At 48.0% G+C, this 20,126-nt stretch overlaps 1 protein-coding gene across 1 annotated transcript; it reads right to left on the reverse strand.

Moving 5' to 3' along the window:
* Positions 1–3,193: 3,193 nt before the first annotated feature.
* Positions 3,194–17,556, reverse strand: LOC122368505. Its single transcript, XM_043342494.1, has 10 exons — positions 17,527–17,556; positions 11,950–14,360; positions 10,939–11,166; positions 10,145–10,270; positions 9,369–9,509; positions 7,705–7,795; positions 6,664–6,849; positions 5,724–5,837; positions 5,203–5,320; positions 3,194–3,869 (listed from the first exon to the last, which is right to left on the reverse strand). Exons 2-3 carry the CDS (start codon positions 14,355–14,357, stop codon positions 11,163–11,165), a joined length of 2,412 nt encoding a protein of 803 aa, XP_043198429.1. The 5' UTR covers positions 14,358–14,360; positions 17,527–17,556; the 3' UTR covers positions 3,194–3,869; positions 5,203–5,320; positions 5,724–5,837; positions 6,664–6,849; positions 7,705–7,795; positions 9,369–9,509; positions 10,145–10,270; positions 10,939–11,162.
* Positions 17,557–20,126: the final 2,570 nt, after the last annotated feature.

Here is a 20,126-nt window from a genome sequence, read left to right on the forward strand (position 1 = left end):
GCATCGAATGATATACATGATGACCTCGAGGTCACGTGACCTGAGGTCAACCTTTGACCTTGACCTTTCGAGGTCAACATATATATCATTCGATGCGGATTGACGAGAGGATCACGATGATGCCCTTAGTTTGTTCCTATCTTGACTAATTCGAAAGTTATTCGAGAAAAACTCTCTCCATATCTAGCGCCGCCATTTTGACTTTTTCGACCCCTGTGACGTCATCTTTGACCTGACCTGAAAATGACCTTAGTAAAAATTGTAGATCTTGACCGTGCGTATCCGATGCCGTTTACCGCTTGTCGCTATCTTGCTTCGTTCTCGAGATCTCAGGGGGGGGGGGCGGTCATCCGCCCCCCCCGTCGGTGCGAAGTTGGCGCAGACCCCCGTCGGTGCGCGGGTTAAAACCACCCACCATCCACTATGAACGCACCAGCTTATTGCAACAATCGCAGGTTGCGTGTTTGAGACCACTTTTGAATCGATTTATGTAAAGCAATTACCGGTGCTCGTCAGTCGTCCGACGAATTGGCTGAATGAATTACGGCGCAGCTGAATTTCCTCTTCGTGATTAGCATCCATACTTCGGGCACACGTATGACAGCGCAGTGACACCACGTTGACTGTGCTTGTGGCACCAGGAATGAATGCTCTGCATTATTAAGACTCAAAGTACTGGGTTAAGTGGAATTCGCTCTCAAATAGCAATACAAACCCTATAGCAACTCAAGTAACGCCCAATACCTACATTTTGCCCTCTTGTCTCGGAGTACTGAACAAAAGAACCTGCGCTTTGCGGTAGCATCCTTAGAGGATTTGTTGACACTGTGCGCCACTTTCGTCGCCACCTCCACTCGCGCGCCGTTCACGTAAACACGTTACACGGGGCAGCGTCAGACACGTCACACTAGTGACCTCAGCCCTCAGCACTGCCTGACGGCCCTTTGAACAACGGAGAGAGCGGTCGCGAGCCGAGGTGGGACAGCACCCATGGATCTCGTCAATCCTTTCTCGAAGCATCGCATCATGACGGTCTTCCCCAGCAGCTCGATATCACACACCGGTTCTTCGACAAATGACGACGCCGTGGTCACGAGTGACGACGACCATTCTCTGACTCGTTGCTGCTATTGGTAGCGCAAGGAAACTTCATCTCCTGGAGAAACCAGGGAGGGGGTGAAGGAGGGGGCGGGCCCCTCACACGGGAGCTGTCGGTGGGGGCGGTGTCGTGACAAACCGGAGCTGAAAACCTGCCCATCACGCGGCTACTGATATGGCCGGACAGCGCCGTGTTACGGGTAAAATAGGCGGCGCAAAAACGCACCCCTGCGGTACGCCCGGCTTTCACCGCTGGCATAACGATCTGTTTTATGATTGGGTCACTCCCATGTGCCGTGTGGCAGGACACGGCGCGTGCCGGCTGGCACGGGTGCCGCTGTTCCCAGAACCATAACCGCGGCGCCACAATGGTGACTGGAAGCTGTGGCGAATGCAGCACGAAGGTCAATTATGCACGATCAAATTGCATATCCGTTCAGCGGTAATGTAAACGCCCCTGTGCAGCTGCAGCTGGAGTTGATATAGGTCACAGGTAAACAGCTGCAGTAGGACTAGGTGAAACATGATGGAGCAATTTGAGGCCCTGAAAGGGAATCACCTCCGAGGGCTCTCGGATGGTGAAGGAACACAAATATTTACATGTGATTTGCTCATGATGTTGGTGTGAAGTGAAATGCGAACACAGTGACTCACATGCCCAAGATGGGATTACCTTTTACGATTTTTTTTTTTTTTTTAGTTGCAATCCAAATTTCCTTGTCCGTGTTCTAGCTATAGTGGGATGAACAACTGGAAATTGTCATAATAACGCAAACTAAAAAAAAAAACATTTGTGTCTAATTGCAGTTGTGACCCAATAACTAATGAGAATTCGCTAAGGCCTTGAGACATATTATCCGTAGTGATTCTAAGAGTCCGGTTTAATTCTCACGTCAGCGCTCCTGCCGAGCCAAACCAACTCAGCCGTGCGACCTCTGAAAACAGTTCCCGTCAAACTGCTCGTCGAACTTCTGCTCTCCGCTCCGTCGGCTGCATTCCTAGCGTCGCAAACGACGCGCGCTCGCTGTTTTAGTAACTGTGTCTTAGTGGGAAGGGTGTCGTGTGCGCGCACCATCGAACGTCGATCGCCGCCGATTTCCCACGCGCCATCGTCGCCGGCGATGAGCGCAGCCGGCGGGCTTGCCATGACCCGCAGAGACCCACCGTCGGTCGCTGAAACGCGACACGGCCGCCGGCAACGGTGCCGACGAGAGGGGAACACCATCTGTCGTTTTCGCGCCTGCTCGGCGACGCCTTGTCTTTGGAGCAGTGTTGGTTCTACCCCGAGTCAAGTTGGGGCCACAGCGGGCGGTGCCTTTGGCGGAGATCGAGAGCCGCGCGTCTTTAAAACCAGTCTATCCTTAGATGTGAGCTGGCTCCGTTCGAGATCGACCAAAGCGGTCTCGCGGCGACTCTCCGACGGCTTGGCTCGAGTTGGACGCGCTAACTTGGTCCGAGTTCCATTACCTTACAGACCGTTTCCCGGAGCGCCACCGATCGGGCACGACCACCGAGCTCCGTCTAAATTGGTCCACGTCCGGCCCCTGCGGCGCTGCCACACTGATAGCAAATTAACACCCGTCTCGAGTGTTAACACCTAAGACGAGTGTCGTTGATCCGGTGCGCTCACTTACACCCGTCTCAAGTGCACACCTAAATTGGGTGTTTGTAGAAGTGTAACACTCGTCTTTAACACTCTCCACCAGGATCACACTCACCATAGAAACACCCGTCATAGGTGTAACACTTTGTCATAACCTCTTATTCGGGTGTCGAAAACACCTTAACCTGGTGTTAACACCGAGAGTAAAACCTTCATTACAAGTGTCTTGTCTTCTGGTTACACCCAGGAAAACACCTCGCATGCGTATCACACTTAATGCAAAAACACAGACGTGTAATTTAAACACCCAAACCAAGTGTTGCTGAGCTGGATGCGAATGAAATTTCTCATGAGAAATTTCATTCGCAAGAGGAAATGCTACATGCATGTAGCATTTCCTCTTTCAGACATATTCTCCGTGATTTTTGCTTTGAATATTGCACAAACTCTCCTCTGATCATCACAATCAGTGTTTTGTAAAATACACTACCGTTTACTGTCAACTGTATTGATTCGGTGCGAACAGAAATGCAGAGCATGCATCTTGGCACTGCAGCAGCCGCAGTCGCCGCGCGGGACGAGAGGCCGCCCGGCGGACACCGCGGGCAGCGCCTCAACGCATCAAAGTACGGAGCTCGGCCGGCGCCAGACCGGAGCCGCAGAGCCGCCAGCCGGAGACGTCGCCGCCCGTCTCAGGCTGGCGGCGCGGGCTCAGCCGGCACTTCAGATCCCACTCGTAGGGGCGCTAAGCCGAACGGCCGGCGCCGCGTACGCCCGCCCCGCCCGCCCGCCGCCCGGGGCCGGGCCAGTCACTGGCGGCCCCGGTAACGACTCGGCGCGGAAGTGGCCTTTCACTGCAGGTACGGCATACCTCTCTTGAAGTTTTTTGGGGCTTTCACCGAGTCCGTTTTCAGAACGTGTACATTGACCAAGTAGGCAGCTGCTTGCGTCGCGCGGAAACTGAGGCGCTGTGCGAACACAGTGAATGCCGCCCCCCAGGTCAGATATTGGTCCGCCTTTGACATGAACCTCTCAAACTGGGCCACCTTTACGCCCTCCACCCATAGTTCCCCTTCGTGGATGGTCGGTGGGCCAGCCTGGCCTCCTGGCGGCCCGAACACGACGTGTTCCTCCCTCATCTCCATCAGCACATGTGCCAGCTTTTCATCTGCAATAGATGACCAAAGTCTAAGCAAAACAAAACACACAGGGAGACAGCGGGAGAGAGAGTGGGACAGAGAGAGCGGGAGAGAGAGAGATAGAGAGAGAGAGAGAGAAAGAGCGGAAGAGAGAGAGATAGAGAGAGAGAGAGAGAGAGAGAGAGAGCGGAAGAGAGAGCAGAAAAGAAAGAGAGAGGATAAGAGAGAGAGGGAAAGAGAGAGAGCGGGAGAGAGCGAGCTAGAGCGAAAGAGAGCGAGAGAGAGAGAGAGCGAGAGAGAGCGGAAGAGAGCGAGAGAGAGCGGAAGAGAGCGAGAGAGAGAGAGAGAGAGAGAGAGAAAGAAAGAGCGGAAAAGAAAGAGAGCGGAGAGAGAGGGGAAGGGAGGTAGAGAGAGAGAGAGACAGAGAGAGAGAGAGAGAGAGAGAGAGAGGAGAGAGGAGAGGGAGAGAGGGGAGAGGGAGAGGGAGAGAAAGAGAGAGAGAGAGAGAGAGAGAGAGAGAGAGAGAGAGAGAGAGAGAGAGAGAAGAGAGAGAGAGAAGAGAGAAGAGAGAAGAGAGAGAGAGAAGAGAGAGAGAGAAGAGAGAGAGAGAGAGAGAAGAGAGAGAGAGAAGAGAGAGAGAGAGAGAGAGAGAGAGAGAGAGAGAGAGAGAGAGAGAGAGAGAGAGAGAGAGAGAGAGAGAGAGAGAGGAAAAGAGCGGGACGAGGTGGTTTACGACTCCCCTGCAGCTGAACTCCTGAGTGCCGTAGAGACAAGCGGTAAGCAGGTTTCGAAATATCGTAAAAAATATGTTTGGGTGTACTGTGTACATCGGTCATTTTTCGGTCAGATCAAAGAGCTCATCGGAAGTCAGAAGTCAGCAAATCAGAAGTTTGTGCCACAGTAGCATGTGACCTCTTTAATCACTTACGTCACTCTCTATCCGCGTTCTATTCGGAATTTCTATTAGATGCATTTGATTCAGATTTTGGTGCATCTGAAACTTTGGCATCAAATTACCTTCGTAGAAAGAGCTATTATTCATCATTCGTTCTGTGTTGACAAGAAAAATACAATGATGTTGGAATAAAGTTAGTATTTTTTTTTCGATCCAAAGCTATTGCAGGAAATCGTTGGTGACTTCAGATGACCCCGATGGACCTATACCAAATAACATGGGTGATGCATTTCAACGACAGGGACCTATGACATTTTTTTGCTTGATGAGTGTTTCTGATGACAATTAGAAAGGCACTTAAATCGAGAAAGTGCAATTGATCATCCCCCTCAACTGCAAGCCAGAGTACGCCAAGCTAACGCCACTTTCTTTAGTCAACATGGGTTCAGTCAAAGTTTCTCACTTACCCAGAGTGTCACAGAAGGCGACTCCGTTCAACATGGATTTGAGCGCCATCCTCGCTTCCTCCAACTCCTCTTCCCAGGTCCTGTTTGCCCCACGCACCCTTGCGAGTTCTTCCCAGATCTGGAACAGAGTTTTGGTATTAGCTAAAACTACTGATTGCTCCGTTTTAAATGCGTTATTCACTAGAAAATGACCAAGAACTTAACCAAAACTCAATTCAAATCCAAGAAACTTTGACATTTTAATCTAACAATGTATTGATATGAACGATGACCTTACTTAGTCTGATTATTTAACCCCGAGTAAATTACGATTTTTTTGCAATGGTAAATAAATGATGATGATTAGGGTTTAGGGCACGGCGACTACAAGTGCAATGGTGAATAAAGCTTTGCTGGAACCTCAAGAGCAAGATATAATAGTCAGGCTTGAAAAAAGTATAACAATTAGTAGCTTAAAAGAAAAACGTTTGTTTCCGAGAAGAACGGTCTCCAGATTCTGTAGATTCGTTTCGTGAACTAACCTCCACTTCATTGAAGAGGGCGGGATAGACGCGTTTGAGAGCCGCCAGTCCGATTTTTCTTTTGATTACCAGCTGACGGCGGTCGGCGAAGGTCTTGTCCATTGCCTCCTTCAGCTGCCAAGCAACACACATAATTGTACCACAAAACAGACGAAAATTACGTAGCCGCAAATGGCGTATGGAAGCACGCTTTGGCGTTCCTATTTGGTGACCCTAGATCAATTTATTTAGAAGTTAACCCTCGCACTGCCGGGGGAGGGGGTATGTACCTACTACCTATGTGCCACCGCGCGCCCCAAAATTTGACATACCTGTTCCGACATCAATTTTGCACATTTTATGCGGAAATAAACACGATATTACCAGAAGTCAGGTCACCTCAACCTGACCTTTTGAGGTCAGGTCATGACCCTTACCTGAGGTCAAAGTTGAAACTTGACCTTTTGAGGTCAAATTATATATCATTCGACGTGTCTTGATTAGACAAACACGATGGTGTATGAATCGTGTCTCTGTCATGCTTTGAACAGAAGTTATTGAACAAGACAATTTTCGTGAAAATCAGCTATTTTTACCTTGCATGTCCTCTGGAAGCCAAACCGTTAGCCTGACCTCAAATCTGTCGACACCGGGTACATTTAGAATTAAAAGACACTCGAATGTTTTTCCGCGTCTTTCTAGCCCTTCTAGTTTCCCAGCTACGAGTCGAGTTTTTCCCAAAATGTGGGGTGGGTACATAGGTCCCCCCCCCCCCGGCAGTGCGCGTGTTAAGTGATGTCATTAGCTCACAATTTTCACACTTCCTGGTCCTGAGGACAGGTTTTCATGAGAATGAGGATACGCAGGAAGCATAGATAGCCCGCGACACGTGGGGCGCGGGCTTCCCCCTATACTCCTATATCCCCCTACAAATTTCCCCTACTACCCAAGAATCACTCACTTCCGTGCCATCGAGAAGGCCCTCTCGCAGCTGATGCCGCAGCTCCCCGGCATCTCGGACTTCCTTGTCTATGGGGAGGTAGTTCATCAGACTTTTTTTGGACCTCTTTTTGCTGATCACTTCATCAGACGTGTCGCCGCGTCTCTGGTTCTTGAATTTGTTGGTTATCATCACCCTCGTCATATTCTGTCGAATAAAACATCATACGAGTGTCACTTGGACAGAACAAGATGATCACTTAACTAGCTTATACTAACGAGTCAAGTATGGATATAAATTGGACGATGAACAAAAATGACGATGGAGCTCCAGAAACTACAGAGTCGAACGCGTCACAAATAATTACACCTTGGTTCATTATCATTGCGCTTACACTATTTAATGCACGATTTTTGATAAATGGTTGTAATATAAAAATGCTGCTCATGTAAGAAATGTTGCTCAATTAAGAACAAAACTAATGTACTTCTAAAGCCTATTCATTGGCCCGAGGCTAAGGCCGATCCAAGTAGCTCATATCATTTTGTGTAATCACTGTTTTTTAATGCACTTGAATAATAGTGTAGTAATGTGAAGGGCCCGGCTCTTACCAGCTGGCCGGGTGCACAACGCCGGTGTATTGTGACCTTTGCCGTGACCCGTCACGGTCTCTCGTGACTCCGGTGCCGCCGGCCCCGGCTCCGTCCCCGGTGGCGGCTCCGCCGGCGGAGCCGCCACCGGGGACTGCAGTCGGATGCGGTTGCGGCAAGCGCGGCCACATCCGAGCGGCGTGTGGAAGATGGAGCCAGCAGCACCTGCGCCAGGTGTCTGACGACGCGTCTTCGGCGACGGCGGCGGCACGGGCGAGAGACGACACCGCCGGCGAGCACCGCGACGGGTCACGGCCAACGTCACAATACACCGGCGTTGTGCACCCGGCCAGCTGGTAAGAGCCGGGCCTTTCACATTAATACAAATGGCACCAGGAGAGTGTGAGATTGGATCAGCTTCTCAGAAGGACATAGCAGTAACATACTGTTTATCGTATGCCGAAATACTTACTATGCGATCGTAGAGGTCCATGCCCATGAAGAGACAGTCGAACTGCTGGACGATGTCTGCTGCGAGGGATTCAGCTCGGTCTCCCAAGTACCTGAGAGAGAGAGAGAGTGAGAGAGAGAGAGAGAGAGAGAGAGAGAGAGAGAGAGAGAGAGAGAGAGAGAGAGAGAGAGAGAGAGAGAGAGGATGTCATCATCCACACTTCGCATGCTGGCCGCCGGCGAGCGGTGCATTTCCGACATCTCCACAAGCAAAGTTGTATTACTTTATTAACCTTATTTAACCTTATCAACTTAAAGGAAGACTGTCACTTGATTTTAATTATTTTTATTTTTAATCATTTGTATGGTTTTCACCAGGGCTGCGGAGTCGATACAATTTCATAGTCGACTCCGACTCCGGGTAAAAAATCTCCTCCGACTCCGACTCCAGTACCGACTCCGGCCCACACCAGTCATGACAGTGACTGAAGAATGAAAATTGTAATCCTCTTTTTGCATAGGTTAATAAACGGTTACTTTAGAAGAGTTTTTAGACTAGTGTCTTGCTTAAAGTTTGGATGGCAACGTTTCTCAGTTATCTAGCTAATCTCGAAAGACAATGTTCACCGGCCTGTCACACCAGAGGATGACGCCACCGCCAGCGCCCGATGGGCAGGCAAGTGGCAGACAGCATCCGTTTCAGGTGAAGACAGCGCAGTGAAGTTTTGCAGCGACAGTTGCGCCTCTTGGCCTGTCCTGGTGCATGCCATTTGCAGCGAGTTTCGTCATAATTGTTGATCCTAGAATATGGAAAAATCGAAACAGTTGATAGCAAACGCATTAAAGTGAAAAGCAGAATGGAATGATATTGTTTTTTGTGCAAATATTTACATTATGATCAGGACCTTGCGGTTGAAATATCAGCTAATGCTCTTTCACTGACCTCTGAGAACCAATGCAAGCTGTTTTCAAAGATTTGTGTTTTTGTCTTACATAAACTGATTGAAATTTCGAGAAAAGGTTAAGTATTAGCTTCTTATTTTCCCAAAAAAAAAACGACTACGACTCCGACCCGGTGAAAATTTTCGACTCCGACTCCAACTACGACTTCGGGCTAAACTGTCGACTCTGGTCGACTCCGACTCCGACTCCGCAGCCTTGGTTTTCACTAGCCCTGGCCCACCTGTGTACCACTCTGAAAGCCGTTTTTTTTTAAATTCATTTCCGTTTGCGAGGTATCCGGCTTACCCCAAATTGGAAGATGCCATCCTTACTTTGGGGGCAGTTACACCTTTTACGCCTAATTTAGGAGGCAGTGCATGCCTTTTAGAAAGTGTAGGTCATTCAGCTGTTCGGCATTGTGCGCTAATACGTTGCATTTGTGCGTGATATTTTATCAATATGCGAACGCACCATGCCTAATAGCTGAAAAGCGGACTATTTTTCGGAACATCTTCAATTGGTCGTAAAAAAGGTGTAGGCAGAGAACGTTTTGTGATGAAACTTTGATTGCAGGTTTCTCAAAAACGGGTTCGAATTTCGAAAAAACGGTCTTGATGTTGGGTCACGGGCGGGTCAGGTCTAATGAAAACCGTGAAGTGAAAATTAAGTGACAGTCTACCTTTAGCAAATGTGTGGCAACCAGAGCTTTGCAACGTCTCAGCAGGAGGGGCGTATCAGACTCACCTTGTTTTGTACTGCTTGCAGTACTGGGCATGTATCACGTCCATTAGGCGGACCCTGTCCGACTTGTTCAGGGCCGTCATACCATGTAGGCTGCTGGCCAGGTGGCCGTCCAGGGACTCGATGTCAACTTTGAACGGCGCGCTGAAAAGGAGATAGCACTTTCAGTTGCGCAAAGTCTGAAAGCTTAGCTTTCACTCCCAGAGCACACGGGAGCATGAAGAAAACGTCCCGCACTTTTGAGGTTCAATATGTAAGAGGTAATTTCTATTATAGGCTTGTGTACGAGCGCGACAAATTTCACAGTTTGTGGCAGCGACAAAGTCGAGGTCACAAACTGTGAATTTTGAGTGCAAGTACACAAAGCGGTTTCATATGCAGCTACGACCATTGAATACGGATGGACACCCGGATGTCACCGGTGGGCATACTGGGGCAGCCCTGATTTCTCGGGCCCGGGGTGTTAGAGGCCTGCTGCTCCGGGCCAAGAAGTGAGACAATCCCCTCCGGTATGACGCCGGACCGAAGAATCCAGTATTTAAAGGTGGATCGGGCCAGCGTACCAGCGTACTGCCGGGGGAGTTGGCTGATGCAGCGTCAGAACCCAGAGCTAACAGACCACTCCCCAGTTACCGACACGTCATGGGTATGAGGCGGTCGAGAAAAACGACATCGGAGGTAAGCTTTGAGCCAATGACATCCAACACCCACGGCGCACGCGTTAGCCCACCGCGCAACAGAGGTTGCAGTACTAGCAAAGGCGATGTGGCATTACTTACCGCTTTTTCTCCTTTGTGGGGTCCGCAGTTGCAGCAGGTTCGTCGGGGTCCGCAGGTGCAGCAAGTTCGTCAGGGTCCGCAGGTGCGGCAGGTGTGTCGCCGTCACCCCGTGCATCGGATCGTGAGCTGGGAATGTGAAACGTCTTGATCACATAACGATGCAATGTTATACCGGTCTTAAGAGTGATTCACTGATAATCGCACCATTTTTTTCTTCGAAACTAAATACTCATTGTTATAAACAATTTCCTATACATTGGAATATCTTCGTTACTTAAAATGAATGGATACATTATGAAAGTAAAATATGCGAGAAAATAACGCGGAACTTTTATCAGTTAAAAAAAAAAAAAAAATGCATGTACGATCCAAGACTCGATGCAAGAATGAGTCAAAATTACAAATATCTGTCTTTATTGTCTACCATCTATATACCCATTTGTTTACTTCGTATTTATTCTCAAGCAACATTGACAATGATCCCCTGATTGATATATTGAACATTAAGTGAACACTAAGCATGCAATATGCATGTTCATGTTTTGATGAAAACAAAGGATCACTTTTCATTTTGGGTAGGTAGTGAATGTTCGTTTAGAATCGCACAAAAACCGTATCAGCCGAAGCATGATATCGACTTACGGCGTGGATGGGCCGACGGAAGGATTAAAGAAAGCTCCGATATCATCAGATGTAGCGCCAGAAGTCCCCTGGATGGCAAGGATCGGCACTGTGGAAGCCGTCGATGGTGAGGACTCGAAGGTGCACGCAAGTACCGGCGGTACCAGCCTGACCTGGACACAGTCGTCTGGAATGTCTTGTGCCGTGTCGGGACGTATATACACTTCCAGTTTAGGGTGGTAGTAGTCGAGTTCGTAGCCGTCCCCTGTCACACCGAACACCCGCTTTGCTGTCTGTAAGAGCGTAGTCTTCTTCGACTTGACTAGCTTACGCACGGGTTCTTTGCCTCCGGTATCGCAGGCGACTACGTACTCCCGTGCGAGCCCGGGGTCCGCCATTATCTGGAACGTTAAGAACTAAGTTATCAACACGATTCTAACACAAGAAATGCTTACAACATAAACCTCAAATGTTTCACTCCTTAACTGACGGTTTTCACGGTAAGTAGTTGGTAGCAGAGCGATGGGGAAACTGATTCCTGGGCCCGCCTTTACGTCGCCGGTACCCAGCTGAAGAGCACACGCAACCTCACTATTAAGCGGTATCGTAGAGAGCAGAGTGACGGCATGATAGCATTGTAGTTCTGTGAAACGGATTGCGCACCGTGGCACCATCAAAAGACGGATTACGTTTTGCCCTATGACAGTAGACACAATGGAGGCACATTTCAATATGTTTATGATAATATGCGAATGAGCTGAATTGTGGCTTACTAACGTAGATCAATTAAGAAAAAAAAACACCAACAAAATGCGACATTGAGGTATTAGGTAAATGTTTTTGATGAGCGGGTCTACGTTTTGATACCAGGACCACTGAGCCAGAGCTGCCGGAGCCGGCATATTTTGTCCAAAGCCGGAGCCCCTGTAACATTTTATCCGAAGCCAGAGCCGTCAAAATAGGTCAGCTCCGGCTCCGAAATAACTCTTCTGGAAGAAATGCTACGAAAACCGACTCCGACTCCGTTCCGGAGTCGGTGAAAATTTATCGACACCGACTCCGACTCCGGCCAAAACTGTCGATTCCGACTCCGACTCCGCAGCCCTGCTACTGGTAACTAGGCGAGGAACGAAAATTAACTTGATGAAGAACAGTGTCTGTTGTCACAGTTGAAATATATTTACCTCGCAGTGTATGTCGTCATGTCGGTGTTCCGCAGGAGATGACGTGGTACGGCGTACAGCGTGTTGCGCACCTCGTACAGGCCAACGGGCTCTGTTTCTTGAAGCGCAGCGTAGTCCACTACCTGCACGTTTGTAGTTCGTGCCACTCGAAAAGCACAGAGCACAGCATCATACGTGGCGACCAATCCTCTCACCAAGAATGAATGGGAGTTGCCCCTTCCACAGATACATAAAATTTCTGCCATCCCATCCGTCAGAACCAGTGCTTCACACGACTGATATTCCACACCGTTCAGCTTCACTTTTCTGTACAGTGTTGCACCCTGAATCAGTCTTTCACATCCGTCTGGGATGGAACCCTTGAACACTGAGCGCTCTTTGGAAGAAATCGTCCTGCTCTCCAAGTTCTTGGCGACCACTTGCACTTGGTGTCTGAGGGCGATTGACCTGCAAACGTTCTTGCGCTGGCGAGAGTTTGCAATCGTGCGTTTGAGTACCTGATGATATGCCTCAAATCTCATACACCAAAGACGGCGCAGCGGCCCATGCTTGAACAATTGACTTGGGTAATGTACCAGGTAGTGATGCTTCGGTGTGAGATGGAACGTCGGGAAGAGGCGCATCACATCAGCTAGAAACGTTTCTATCTCCTGTTGTGTGCGGTTGATTTCTCCGTGGTACAGCACGAATGACGACAGGGTTTGCATAATGCCGATGAGCCGCACAATGAGACTGAATTCTGCGCACTGACCAAGAGAATCAGCGGCGACGCCAGCGTAGATCAGGAGCAGTGGAAGCAACCGAAGAAGCACCCATGCCTCGTTGGCTGTTGGCTTGCTGCGCCGTACCTGGTATCTTCCTTTGGTCCCATCCACAAGTATCTTCCCCGGTCGATTTGTGTCGACAGCGGAATACGGAAAGTTCCTAGTTGCGTCGTTTAGGGCAGCACCATCAACGACATTCTCAGACAGCATCTTTCCTAGCACGAGACTGAAGGTCGATGGCACCACACCCTCCAGCACGTCATGCATCAGGTCTGGTGGGAATGATTCAGCCGCATGGAAGGATGCCATTCCGCTGAACGGGCATGCTGCCTTTATCCCCAGAGCTTTGCACATTGACTCTTCAAAGTTCTCCTCTTCCAGAACACGAATACTCGCGTCGTAGTCTTCGCGAGTGCGCAGACGAAACTCACGCTCATGTGTTTTCGTTCGGATTTCTTCTTTGGTACCGTGACAGAAGCGGCACATCATTGGGCCACCCGCAAAATTTGCAGAAAACCCAGCAATAGTGTGGATGCCCAGGTTGTCACCGAGAACAACTGAAAGACGCACTCTGAAGTGTTTTCCGTTCAGCACAATGCCTTCTGCTTCCAGAACACGCACTTCTTCCAAAAGAGGTTTCAAGATTTGTTCCCATGAGTACTTCTTAAGAAGAATCTCTTGAAAAAGAAGCACAAACAAAATTTCATCAATCTTCCCTCGGTACTCTGTGTTGACTATGCTGCAGTAAATAGCTCCAAGCGCATGCTGTTTTGCTTTATTCCCCAATGGATTACCAACCTGAAAGCCATCGTAATAGATAGCCAGAAGAAGCGTTTCATCATCACAGTATGAGTGAGCAGAACCATCCTGAGGCCCGCGGAGCTCAGCAGAATCTGAATGTGCCATGGCTACTAGCGTAACGTTGCGTTCTTCTGAACATGCTTTGAGCTGAGAAGTCAGTGATACGTACTGAACAGTCTCCTCGCTCCCGTTCTCATCTCTTCCAATGGTGACTGCTTCCGGCTGTGTTGAGTCAAACTCTCTTAGAGCTGCGGCTTCAAGATGATCAGTTCTCATGAATGCGTCACAAGTTTTCAGACACTGCAAGTCTGGTCCTGACGCTGAGTCACTAGCCGATGGTGAGCTTTGGTCCTGCTTGTTTTTCTCATATTCTGCGATCCCATGACTGGTAAAAGAATGAACAGCCTCCAGGACATCTCTGCATGAGCTTTCCGTAACATTCTTGGCCCGCAGACGCAATACCAAGGAGGCCAACTCTTTGCGGGCATCAAAAACAAGCCCCTCTTCAGCGTTGCAAGATGCATCAGCTTCATGAGTTGATTCAACATCTTGGCATGTCTCTGATTCATCATGCTTTTGCTGGGATGTGGAAGCTACTGCTTCGTTGGCAGTATCTGATCCTAGTCCAGCCGATTCGGGGCCGCATTCCATCCCAATGCCGTGTACATTAAGGTGTCTGCTCCATCCCCATACAGATGCGAAGACTGCTTTGCATATTGGGCAAGTGATGCGAAAAAAAGGATTTCCCGAGTGCTTTCTGGCATGTTTCGAGGCCTCCCTTTTGGTGTGCGTGATTATGGAACAGTGGTGGCATTTGTATTCCAATCGGCCATGAATGTCCATTTCCTGAAATGACAGAGAAAACCGGTTTACTGCAATTGTTCAGAAATATTATACAAACAGCCTGTTAGGTAAAGTATTATGTCCCATTTTTATTGCTAGCTGTGAATGGGACGTTGCAATATGAATGATGAGGGAGGGGTATGGATCAAAAACGGATCATAAAAACAGATCCACAAAATTGGTAAATCTAACTTAGGTGGGTCCCAGCAGGGCTGACCCAATTGGGACCCAGATGGGACCCAGTTTCCCAGATGGGACCCAGCTGGCCGCCCATGACATTCCCAAGTGGGGCCCAGGTGAGCTGCCCACTTGAATCCCATGTGGGCCCCAGTTGGGATGGCTGGCTGGGAACCAACTGTTATGGCTTCAGCTGTATACAGAATGTTACAGCGGTTCCGGCTCTGGGCAAGAAGTTCTGACTCTGGCTCTGCATCCCTGTTGCTCATATTGCCATAATTTATGGCTTAGTTGTGGTAAGTACTTAGCCAGCCTGATACCAGGGCTGAAACATTTTGTGAACTTTGATATATTTCAGTTCAAAGTTCAAGCGACTTCAGAGTTCGGATTAAGTCCAGCTCAGTTCAGCTACCTATCCAGTTATTTACATGCACCACCATAGGTGCACAGGAGTAACCACAAGTTTGAAGTTACTGGGGACCAACCAGAGCACCAATAACACCAAATACTAAATCTGAGAGGAAGTGTGTGAGAAAAAAATGTTACATTGGGTTCCATTGTGCTTTGGGTGTCTTTAAATGAAATGATTTACTTGTTTTGCAAATTCAAGTTTTTACTAGGGACGGTTCCCAATAGCCCAAAAGTTACTGTGAACCGGTCCCCAGCCTTGGATCCCCAGTTGTGGTTTCGCTTCTGGGTGAGGGTAAGGCATGCAGCACACGAAGCGTTGCCAGTGGGAAAATTTCTAGAAATCCCAATGATAGTGATACAACATTGAAGGTGTAGGCGTAGTTTAGGATAGATCAGGCTGGGTTGTTTAGATAATTTTATAGAGATTTCTAGAGATGTTTCCGTCTGGCAACGCCTGCCTTACCAATACCCATGCCTGCATAGACGTAATGCTAAAAATCAGGTCATTTGGGGGGCTTTTGCCATGTCACCCCCAACTCCCAAGTGTCCCAAAATTTGTCTATTGGTGGAAATGGTAACCAAATGAACATAATTTTCCCCTCTCACTTTGGCTTAATCACATCAATTTAAATTTTCCACTCCCAAAGATCATTTATTTTAAGCACAATCTAACCTCACCTACCTAACGTAATCTAACCTTTGAAGCACAGGTAGGCAGTGTTGGACTTGGAAAACTTGCTGTTTGCTTGTTCTGCTCCAGGAATGGTACTCCACAGTGTGACTACCTATGTACTCCCAGACCAGTTGGTGAAACTATGGTAATCTGTTTCATTTTTGGTAGCTCCATATTTAGGTACGCTCTTCTAAAAATAAAAAGGCATCTTCCATAAATAGGGATGCTACTTCCATAAATGGGGACGTAAATTACACTTTTTAATAAAACCATAGGAAATATAAAAGCCTATTAGGGAACCACTCCGGAAGCTTTCAAAAATGGAAGAGATGACCACAGTTTCACCAACTGAGACGTACACAATAGAATGCACTGCAGGAGGCAGCCACCAACAGAATTTGAAATGAAAGTTTTATACCTACTCAAATAAAATAATACCTTGATAAACGAGGCGCTTATTTCACTATGCCTGGGTGATTAAGATCTTTTGCTGTCTTTTGTTGGCCCATCAACGTTGATGGAGCACAGTGCACACCTAGTGACATACATTCATTTACTGGTTATTTTTAACAATTATTTTTTTATTTATGTTGTATAATATTCAATAGAGTAAGGTAGGTAACCTGTATTACATTTCTACCCCCTGTTCAGTCGGGGAAACTATGGTGAAATCTGTTATTTTTAGCAGTCTGCTATTTTTAGCAGAAATCTGCTAAAAATGGGTACGCATGTGACGTCATCGTACCCAAATATAGCAGATTTGGGTACGGCCCCATACAAAAGCAGATCTGCACCCTAATTGAAGCAAATGCGCATCAAATGCCTGGCAGATTCATGATGAGAATAGTGCTGAGAGTGATCTCTGCTATTTTTGTTCAGATCCGACTATTTTCAAACTCATTATTTGCAAAGAGTCGGATCTGAACAAAAATATCAGAGGACATTCTCAGCACTATTCTAATCATGAATCTGCCAGCCATTTGATGCGCATTTGCTTCAATTAGGGTGCAGATCTGCTTTTGTATGGGGCCGTACCCAAATCTACTATATTTGGGTACGATGACGTCACATGCATACCCATTTTTAGCAGATTTCTGCTAAAAATAGCAGACTGCTAAAAATAGCAGATTTTACCATAGTTTCCCCGACTGTGTTGTGATGATAAACATTGGTAATCAATATCTAGCTACTACCCACCTTTGTAGGTAGGTAGTTATCACGTCTTTGTACTCCGCTGCTGAAAATTCTGTACCTACTCCGCCAGGAAGAAAAAGTAAAATTCCAACTATGCAGGTAGGTACTCTAGTCAAAGATTACCGATCTGGGGTGCCTGGGGAAAAATCAGCCCCTAAAAAGGGTAAGAGTGGAAAATTCAAGAGTGTGAAATATGGCGTTTACGTAGGTACGTACTACGTAGCTATATCCTTTCCAAATTCCTGAGGAAGGTACTCAATGTTCATTTTTCATAGTTATGTATTCAATGATTTGGAGAGTTATGTCAATTTTCTACTCTCAACCTCTTTTAAGGGGCTGATTTTTTCCCAGGCACCGCAGCTCAAAGTTGAATGGATTTTGGAACACTGTCACCCCCTCTAGATCCCATAGACTACCTAGTCAATCACCACATCAACATTTGCCAACACTGAAACCAGCCTCACCTTCTCCGCAAATCAACTCGAAATGCAAAAATCAGTGCAATACAATTAAATTAAATCAATGCACATTTGCCACCGAAACAACGACGCGCCGCGCGGCCACTCCGCCAATATATAAAATGGCGTCGACGAGCGTCGTAAATGACCCCTGGAAAAATAGTTGGTAACACTCGGGCCGGAAAAAAACACTCGCATTATGATCACACTTTAGGAGATGAGCTCTGCAAGTGTTTCGAGTGTGAACGGAACTTACGCAGGGTGTGCATATGGTGTAACTTCCGTAGCTGAGTGTTGCCACTGAGTGTTAACTTGCTGCACTTCAGCGATGACCTTGAATGGCAGTGTTCGAAGTGTACAAAGACCTAGCAATCGAGTGTAACACTTTTATTAACCTCTGAAGTGGGTGCTGACTGCGTGTAGGTGGACATGATCGGGTGTTAATTTGCTATCAGTGCAGGCAGTAAATTACACGATGACAGCGATTATATTATCGCTGTGCCGTTACCGAGCCTTTGAATTATCCTGTTCCGTGGAGTTCACGAAACTCGACCTTTACGTGCAGACGTGACAAACGTAATCCCATTGACTGTTAAATGTCTCGTTTGGCGACTTAAACGGGCACCTAAGCACCATCGCGACTAGCGTAAGGGAGGAAGAGGGAGGGATGGAGAGAGAGGCTCGCTTGACACTGCAATAATTGGAAACAATGTGACAGCTACAGTCAAAACAGAGTTCGCCTGACACATTCGGTTTCCCTGTAATGAGACGTCGGACGTTTTATGTCTGTCGGGGTATTACTGATATGTGATAACCCACGTAACTTGTCACGCAAACGGTTTGTAAAATCAGCTGCATCGTGGCAATAACTGTGTGACTGAAGATGATGAGCGTTCGGTATCGTACGTAGGTGATGCCTTCTAACAAAACAAGTAAATGAAGCATCTCTAACTTCTTCTTAGGCTCGTTCTGCAAGTATCCACGAAAAAGAGTTCAACATTTAACTTATCCTATGCCATACCGGGTGGCCAAAAAAACGTTCCGAACTTTGAAGGCCTATATCTCAAAGTTGAGTGCAAATAACGAGCCAAAATTCTCATCAAGTTTACGTCACTTCTTTGCGCATTGGTATGCCAAATTATAACACTCTATCATCATTTTCAAGCGAGCAATCTTATGTTGAATTTAATAAGACGCTTTTGCTTTTTTTTTGCCGATGTTGGACGGTAGTGATGATTGGCTTTAGACGTACCATGTTAGGAAAAAAAAAGAAAATGGAACACGTGAATGAAACCTGCACGTGGGTTGTTATTTTAAATATTTTTGTCCCACTTATGTGCCGAATATTCAAATACTGAGCCAAAATGGTGTTAACTGTTAATGGATGCCATTCGTTTCAACACTGAGTCCTGTTTCGAGCAGAAGGAGTGACGCAGTGCATGGGTTACTGCTGATTACCCTCCCTTCAAGAAAATCAAACAGTAAATCGACCGAATAAGGAAAAAAGCTAGAGGGAATGTGCACCCAGGCCTGAACCATCAGTGAGGCTAGTTGCCAGTAGCAGTCATGGCTGCAGGCCGTGGTACCGAGATGAAGTGGCCCGTTCACTCACATTTTTTTTAAATAAACATCTGAGCAAAAAAGTAATTTTTACATGGCATGCTAGAAACACGAACCATTTAAAAAGTAATTGCCCGAATAACATAAAAATAATACAATTCACTGAAAATATATGCCGCATTGACTATTGGAAGTTTCAATGTTGTGTCTTAATCACTTTCTGAAAAATGTTGATTTAAAGTTGGGAACGTTTTTTCTGGGCCACCCGGTATATAACCAATAACCATCTTTCAATATGTCAGGCTCGCGCCACGGGCAAAGACATCATCTCAGCTCCATTCCATCTCCGTGGGTTTCCGGCTCGTCTGCGCTCGCTGCGCTGGGCGCGGTGACATTAGACAGACTCTCCACTACCCGGTACACACGCCCGTCATAAGATCACCTCGAGCTGAGCTGGGGAGCGGCCTGGGCCAGTCACCGCCGCGGTATGTCCCCCCTCCGCCCCCACCCCCAGCGGAGGAGACACTCCCACGTCCCCCTCCCGCGCGCCCCCGCCCCCGGACCCCCTGCCATGCAGACCCGATGAATGGCATACTTCCCAGCGGCTCTATCGGTTCAAAGTCCATGTCTGGCTGCCGGCGCCGCCGCGATCCCAGGCGCGGCACCCGGTAACAGCCAAGGTCCGCCGCCCCGCCCCCTCGTCCCCACTCACGCAGACGCGTCGGTGTGGGTTGCACTCTGCAGTGGGGGGGGGGGGGGGGGACGCGCCGCCCGGCGGGCGACTGTCTGGCTGTCTGGCGTCCGGTTGCCAGGCCGCCCGGGGCGCCATGGGCGGCGGCGGGGGCGGGGGCGGCCGTCTCACCGGCGCCAGCGCTGTCGGTTTCGACGGGTCACTGGGTCAGTATGGGCCACACCCTCCAACGCCGCCCGGCGGTCGTGGACTCCGTACTTTTATTTACCGTACTCCGTACATGGGTCTGATACGGACTGCGGTGTGCCGCAGTGTGAAAGTCATGGGCAACAGCGGATAAGTAGGTGTACTAAATACTTGTAGTTCATCTTCCGTTGTGTCGTTCATGATGCGGTGAAAATGGAAAATATTAGTGGATTAAACGCATGAATGAAACTAGGAAAATACACATTGACAATCGTATCCATGCTCATTTTATTAGTGTCAGATGTAATACACATGTCGACTCTAATTTAAATGTTCACTTAAAACTTTGCATCCCCAAACATAAGAGACGCCATTCAAGTTTTGGTTATATAAGACCCGTTTTGGTAATGATCTTGCTA

Source organism: Amphibalanus amphitrite, unplaced genomic scaffold, assembly GCF_019059575.1.
Source record: "Amphibalanus amphitrite isolate SeventyFive unplaced genomic scaffold, NRLGWU_Aamphi_draft 000953F_arrow, whole genome shotgun sequence".
Classification (NCBI taxonomy): domain Eukaryota; kingdom Metazoa; phylum Arthropoda; class Thecostraca; order Balanomorpha; family Balanidae; genus Amphibalanus; species Amphibalanus amphitrite.

Excerpts from the sequence above, each read along its gene's own strand:
- LOC122368505 (XM_043342494.1), bottom strand. The coding sequence starts at position 14,357 with ATGGACATTCATGGCCGATTGGAATACAAATGCCACCACTGTTCCATA.